General features: G+C 38.5%; 1 protein-coding gene across 2 annotated transcripts in view; it reads right to left on the bottom strand.

Annotated features, from left to right (window-relative positions):
* The window catches only part of LOC107086737 (nectin-2-like), a 579,618-nt gene that overhangs the window by 29,015 nt on the left and 543,577 nt on the right, over positions 1-7,026 (bottom strand). For both annotated transcript variants that reach the window (XM_015377866.1, XM_015377867.1), the window contains exon 7: positions 2,394-2,523. In XM_015377866.1, coding sequence (XP_015233352.1) covers positions 2,394-2,523 — 130 coding nt within the window. The remainder of the gene's footprint in view (positions 1-2,393; positions 2,524-7,026) is intronic.

Genomic DNA, 7,026 nt, shown 5'->3' with positions numbered 1-7,026 from the left:
ATTGCACTGATTTAGTGCAGTATTTTTTGATGCAACTTTTTTACTTCTGTTATTTGCTGTTGTTTCTAAAAAAAAAAAAAAATGCATAATGATATTACAGCTTTCATTGATGTATTTCAAACTTGAAACTTTGTTTAGCCTGTAAGGTCTAAAAAAAATATAAAAATATTAATAATTAATCGATTAATCAAATCGAATCGTGGTGTATTCTTGAGTATCGAAAATAATCGAATTGTTGGGTCAGGAAATCGATACTGAATCTAATCGCCATGATGGGTTTGATTTACACCCCTAGTTATTATTCATAAATAACTAGTCTGAATAACTACTTAAAGTCGGAGGGAAGCGGCTGTTCCAACCGTTTAATTTCCAAATTCTCCCGAGTGGTGCACGCCTTTACACAAGAGAATAAAGTAAATGTGATTGGCCGTTGATCGATTGTTGTGGCGGAAGATTATATGATTATATGATTGGCCGAATTTAGGTGTACAAGCTGACGTATAACTAACTGGCCTGCAGAAGATAACGAAAAAACCCCACAGGTTTTAAAACAGGATTTTTTTTTAAATAGAAATTTTCTAAATTTTGGGACAATATAGTCTGATACAGATTACAATTATAGATGTTTAAGCCAGAGTGATTTGACATTTAAATGTGATTTCCCTACGATTTAAAGCTCATTGAGAGTTTGATGATTCTTGGATCAACTGCATTGGTCAGAACTGTTCTGCTAGAACACATCTATGGCAACAAGGTTATAATACATGCAACTGATAGGGATTTCATCTTTTTAGGTAACCACTTTATTAGCAGACTAAAATAACCTTCCTCTATATGCTAAATAAATAATCTGGTGGGATTGTAAACACAGAAGGCTCTGTTACAAAGTTTACGGCTGCAGGAAACACACCCGTCCTCATTCTCCAAACCATGCCTTGCAGCTCTGCGAGCTTAGAGCCTCCTCTCTACCCAGCCTGCTCTTATTTACGTCCCCATTTACAGTTTATTTACGTCCCCATTAACAGTTATTTCCTGCTCGATAGAAGGGAAAAGAAATCGTTTAAGCCAAGCATTTAAAATCTGTTGGCCAAACTGTACGGCTGAACTCAGACTGAGCTGTTCATTATTTGCCTACACAATCATTTTACTGGAAGGTCGTTCCGTTTTAAAGTCAGCTACTTCACTGACTGGACTTATTTATTTTCCCCGGTGGTTTCTTTAGATTGAATAACTCTTCCGGACTTTTGTCACCTCTAATACAACTTTTTAAAAACGTACTGCTGTTCAACTAAAACATATTTTCTTTAAATTAATCATTTCAAAAGCATTACCATTAGTATAATAATAAAGAATATACATACAAAATAAAAGATAACTTTTCTTTTTGGGAGCAGAAATGCAATTCAGGTTTTTTTTTTTTTTTTCACCTGTGAACCAAAAGACCTCGCATAGGAACGTGAGGCTCTCTCTAAGACCTGAGAGGAAGGTTGTAGGTGGCACCAGAAGGTATTTAATTTTACTGAGACGTCGGTAATCTAGAGTGGGATCCCCCCCAGTTATCCAGGTTGGCACCAGAGGATTGGTGTGTATCGGGCAGAGTTAAATTACCTGTAGATAATGGGAAAGGTTTTGCAGTTCTATCGTAGTAGAAAAAAAAGGCAAGGTTCTGGGGAATTGTCAACTGCCCAAGGAGAAATTTTTGATCAAATGCTAACCCAACTGTTTTTAGTATTCTTTTTTGTTTCTGCATTTTTTTTTCTTTTTTCTTTTTTCCTGCTTTGATTCTGTTTTATCTTCCTGTATTTTAATCATGTAAAGCACTTTGCATTGTCTTTGTACTGAATTGTGCTATACAAATAAATTTGCCTTGCCTTGCCTTGCCTTGCTGTTCGCTTCATCCTCTGCAGGGTTTTTAACCAACTAGATTTGAGATATTAGTAAATTATTCCTTTTGTTTGTTTTGATTTACGGTCTGAACAGCCACTCAATATTCGTCTTCTGCAGACGCCAATTGATTGTTGATGCTGTACTATTTTCTTTAGATTCATCCATGTTGTGTTGTAGCTCCCACATACTTGCTCATTTTTAACAGACCCTGATGATCTACATAAAGCCTTAGTTTGGAAAACTGCATCTAAAGAGTGGAGTAAAAGCCCAGGAGGTTTCATAAATCTTCTTTCGCAGCTGCAGCCCATGGGAGGATAAATGGAAGCCTCGGAACGGCCTCGTGATATAAACTTCAGGTCAGGATTTGTAAGTGAGCCACCACTGCCGGATCCTTTAATGACGTGTGATAAGTTTTAATGAGCTGCCGTCCCAGAAGGGGGGATTAAATTTGCTCAAGAGGTTAAACTAATGTTTGAGTAGATGCAGAATTAGTAATGAAGACTCACTCTGTGTCCCGCTGGAACTTTCGGATGAGGAAGACGATGCCGATGATGACGCCGATTAAAATGAGGGTTCCAAGGACGCCTCCCACCACGGCGCCCGTCTGAGGCTCCGGAACAGGTTCTCGTTTCTCTTCTTGTATCGGTGAAAAGATGGCAGGGAGGGAGAGAAAGAGGAAACAAAGTGTTATTACCGCTTCATTTAAATTTCATGAGGCCGATCTCGGCATTTTGATGTTGCTCACTGGCAGAATTTGTGTTTTATTTGTTTTCCTGCTGAGAGGAAGGAATAATCTGCTGCTGTGTGATTCAGGAGTGCTTCATAAAACTGTTGCAGAGCAAAACATGTAGAACAAACAGGTTGACAATGCAGCTCAGCCATAAAACAAAGAAGTCACACCAGCAGCTCTGAAAAAAAACGCCACAAAGCCCTGACTTGATCCAGTCAGAATGCGTCATTTCTCTTTAATCAAAATATGTTTCTGGTTTCCAGAGGAGATGTGACGCATCAGAGCTGACAGAAGGATCCACACAGATTTTCTCTTATTTAAAAAAAGAAAAAAGAAAGCCTTCTGAGGAACAACAAAGATGGAGCCTAACAGGTGTTTTAAGGTTATTTGGTACTTTGTTTACTAAGTATTCAAACTACCACTGACACAGAGATGATAAATAGACAGCAGATCTGCACTGAATGCTCATGTTTAAGTATTCCTACAGCCTTGCAGAATCATGCATATCCTTAAACTTTTCCCTTTATTGCCGCCAACCTGCGAGATCATTTTGCGATTCCCTGAGATAGTTCTCATGTAAAAGCATAAGCAAATCTCCTTGAACCCCAGTCAGCCTCAGCAGATGGCATCTGAGCCTGGTTCTCTTAGAGCAGGGGTCGCCAACGCGGTGCCTGCGGGCACCAAGGGGCCCTCAAGGACCACATGGGGTGCCCTCAACGCCTTCTGAAAACAGCAACTCAGCAGTGGGCTAAGTTTGAAATTTTATTTTATTCTGTGACTCTTCTTTTTAATCATTTATAGCGCATTTCATCATAGTAATCATATAGGGCATTTTAGCATTTATAGAGATTTTAAAATTGTGATGTTTAAAGTAAAATTAGAATTAAAAGTTAACAATAAAAATGTGTTTAATTTGGATGAAGTTTAGGTGAACGCTGACCGCTCTTGTTCATAGGTCAGCATTGGTAGCCCTTCCTATGATTCAATAGCCATGAAGTAGACCTCAGCCTTGAAATGGTTGGTGACCACTGTCCTAGAGGTTTCTTCCTGTTAAAAGGGAGTTTTTCCTCTCCACTGTCGCTATAAGCATGCTTGTGAAGGAATGACTTCGAGTCAATGAGTCGATAGAGTCGAAAGGTCAGCAACTCAGGCCATTACTATGAAAATCATTCACAATTGTATGTCCACTCATTAATTCAGCACTACTTTGTGTTTTCCTGTCACAAAGTCTGAATAAAATACCCTGAGGTTTCAGGCGTTACATCACAGCATGTAAATATAGTTCAACCATTTGTGTTGTATAACCTTTGTTTAGAGATCGGCCTGTTTTTCAGTGTAGTCCTGTTTCTCTGATTGTGACTAACTGGATGTGCTCTTTATCCTCTGTTTCCTGTACAGTTCCTTTTACAGTTGCCTTTTGTATCACTGCTTCTGTCTCCTTGAACCCCACTCGGCCTCAGCAGATGGCCGCTCACACTCAGCCTGGTTCTCCTGGAGGTTTCTTCCTGTTAATAGGGAATTTTTCCTCTCCACTGTCGCTACAAGCATGCTTAGTGTGAGGGATTGCCTTTGAAACAATGAGTTAATGCAATCAACTGCTTTTCCTTAGATACAAAATTTGACTGTATGATCTGTTTGAACTGTAAAGTGCTTTGAGGTGACATGTTGTGAATTGGCACTATAGAAATAAACTGAATTGAATTGAATGTGACATTTTTTTTGGTTTCATTGAAGGAAGATTTGGATGAATTTATCCTCCAATCTTTGTTAAAGGTTTTGGCATTACAGAACTGTAATGGTTGTAGAGTCCTGACCTTACCTCAAAGGAACACCTTTTGATTGAATGGAGCATCAGTGTCTGGACAAAACAAACTCTCTACTGGGAGGTTTAGGGAAGAAATGACCAAAACATAGATCTAAATGTTGTAGATAACTCCTCTTAAATGTCTGAAGCTGCTGAAGCTGCAAACACATTTAAAGCATTTCTTTTCAAATGTGTCCAATGGAGTCAAGTAATTGAATATTTTCAGCTATGTGTAAAGTTTCTGCTAGGAGTTTGGATGCTTCTTAGAGTTTAAACACAGATTGAAAAAAATTAAATAATTAAGTAATTTCAGTATTAGTCTACTGCTGTGGACTAATGATACTGAGATTTTTCCAACAGCCTTAAAAACGATCCTATGATAGGTCTAAAAAACAGGCAGATTAAACTTTAATCCCCAATACATCTTAAAAACAACAAGTCCTAAAAATATACCAGCTTAAATGGGTGATAGTGATTGAGGTCACACATGGAAGAGGTCAAAATGACCTTCCTCCAAACTGAAGTGGGTAAAGGACCCAAAGATTTTACTCGAGTATGAGTAATCCTGCTTACTTTTAAACAAGAGTAAATAGTAGCCATCCAAAAAAAATTACTCAAGATTGAAAATGCTACTTAAGTACAGAGCAAGTCATCATAAAAACTGATATTTAAAACTATGAAATAAAGACAGAGAAAAATTTAAAGTTATGTGCAGATTTTGTTCTTTTAAAGACTTAAATCAAAATAAACAAACAATTTAATTTAAAAGTTTAAGGAAGAAGACACCTTTCCAAATATTTTTTTATCATAAAATTTATAAAACCAGAACCTCCAGTACTCTATATAGATTTTATCTCCAAAGGCCATGATTCTCCTCAGAGGTGACATCATGAGGAGTTTTAAAATCCTTCTGCAACCCATTGCTTTCCCATTTTGGGAAGCGATGCTCTAAAAGGTGCTTGGCCATGAATCCCTTGTTTTTCTTCCCAAATTAAGGAACTAGATCAGGCAGTTAATGGACCTGATCAGGATACCTCCCAGGAGGCTCCTATTAAACCTGCTTAGGAGAAACAGGCATTCAGACTTTAATAAACTGGCTAACCTGCAGCCACATTACTAAATGATTTTATTTTCTTCCTAAACAGCAGGGGGCAGTCTGTTCATACACAGATACATGAGACACACAGCAGCTTTTCTCTCACAGCCGGACACACAGAAACAGTCAAAAAGCATTCAGACAGCTTCAGTCTGCTCCACGCCGCACAAGAGCTTCTTCAGAGATCATTTCACATGTCAGAGAGTCCAAGTCCTTTCTTTTTTTCAAAGTGAACAGTAAACTACCTTTTCAACAAAGACTGGGTTACCCTGCTGCCTGGGAAATTCCCAACAGGTGACCTAGGAGTCAGGATTTAATACAGGAACAGAGATCTTATTGAATTCAGAATTGAGGTGAGAGGAGGCTGCTTCCCTGAGGAGAGGAGTGCTGCAGAGAAGATTGATGTGGGAAGCCAGGAGTTTGGCGGAGGGCAAATGCAAAACGTGTTAATAATCTATCAGAGAAAGCACTTGCATCTTTCTGAAAGAGGAAAAAACAGCTTCAGGAATGCTCATCAAACACGCCCTGTTCTCTCACTGCAGGGAAACCAGAGGTGCACCAAGCAGCAATAACATTGTTCTGCTGCACCTGCTCATATGAGCAGCCTGAATCCAGACAAAAAGGATTTAGCGTCTAAATGTCACTCTAGAAAGTTTCTACATCAAACTGGGGGGGAAAAAGTTTGCAGGTATGGAGGAAATATGCAATTTGTTTCCTGACCAATATTCTAATTACAGGGCCGGTATTTAGCCATGTCCTTTACGACAGCGCTGCTCCAAACACAGAGCCCCGAAATGAAAGAACGAAAAGGGCAGAAAATGCCAAAGCGTATTTGTGGACATAGAGAGAATTTCATTTCCATAACTATGGAAATGTGTGAAATATATTATCAAACCTGGGGGGTTATCAGTCTCCATGCAGAGATGATCAAATCACAGGGTCAGAGTGTGAAGAGTAGATGAAACTCTGAGCAGCACAGCATGGGCTCTTTCCTGTTTTGCTTTGAGGAGCTTATCTGCTTTTTGGTGATATTCAAATAACCGGGTGTGCAGGTGGTGTAGTGGTTAGCGTGCACGACCCATGTACAGAGGCCTTAGCTTCAACGCGGCCAACCCGGGTTCGAATCTGACCTTTGGTCCCCTCTCTCTTACTCATTTCCTGTCAGCCTACTGTAGAAAAAACAAGCCACTAGTGGCGTAAAAACAAAAAAAAGTAACTAAAAGTCAAAGAAACTAAAAAAACGTGAGAAGAATCTTAAAAAAATAGTAAAAGCTGAGCTTAAATATATAAAACATCTGTTATATTATATTTACCCTTTAATATGCTAATTTTAATCCTCAATTTCATGATTGTTTTTTCCTAATATCATAGTTTAATAAGTTTATAAGAAAGTCACATTCAAAGGAAAAGTCCGGTCATATTCAGAATTGAAACTTCTGAAAGTACTTTAAATATGAAATTGTAAAAACTACAGTGTTTTTAATTCAGAGTAATTTTCATGTGAATGTG

This window comes from Cyprinodon variegatus, unplaced genomic scaffold (genome assembly GCF_000732505.1).
Source record: "Cyprinodon variegatus isolate N-32 unplaced genomic scaffold, C_variegatus-1.0 Scaffold160, whole genome shotgun sequence".
Classification (NCBI taxonomy): domain Eukaryota; kingdom Metazoa; phylum Chordata; class Actinopteri; order Cyprinodontiformes; family Cyprinodontidae; genus Cyprinodon; species Cyprinodon variegatus.
The sequence above is the reverse complement of the archived record's forward strand: the minus strand, read 5'-3'. Positions and strand labels throughout refer to the sequence as shown.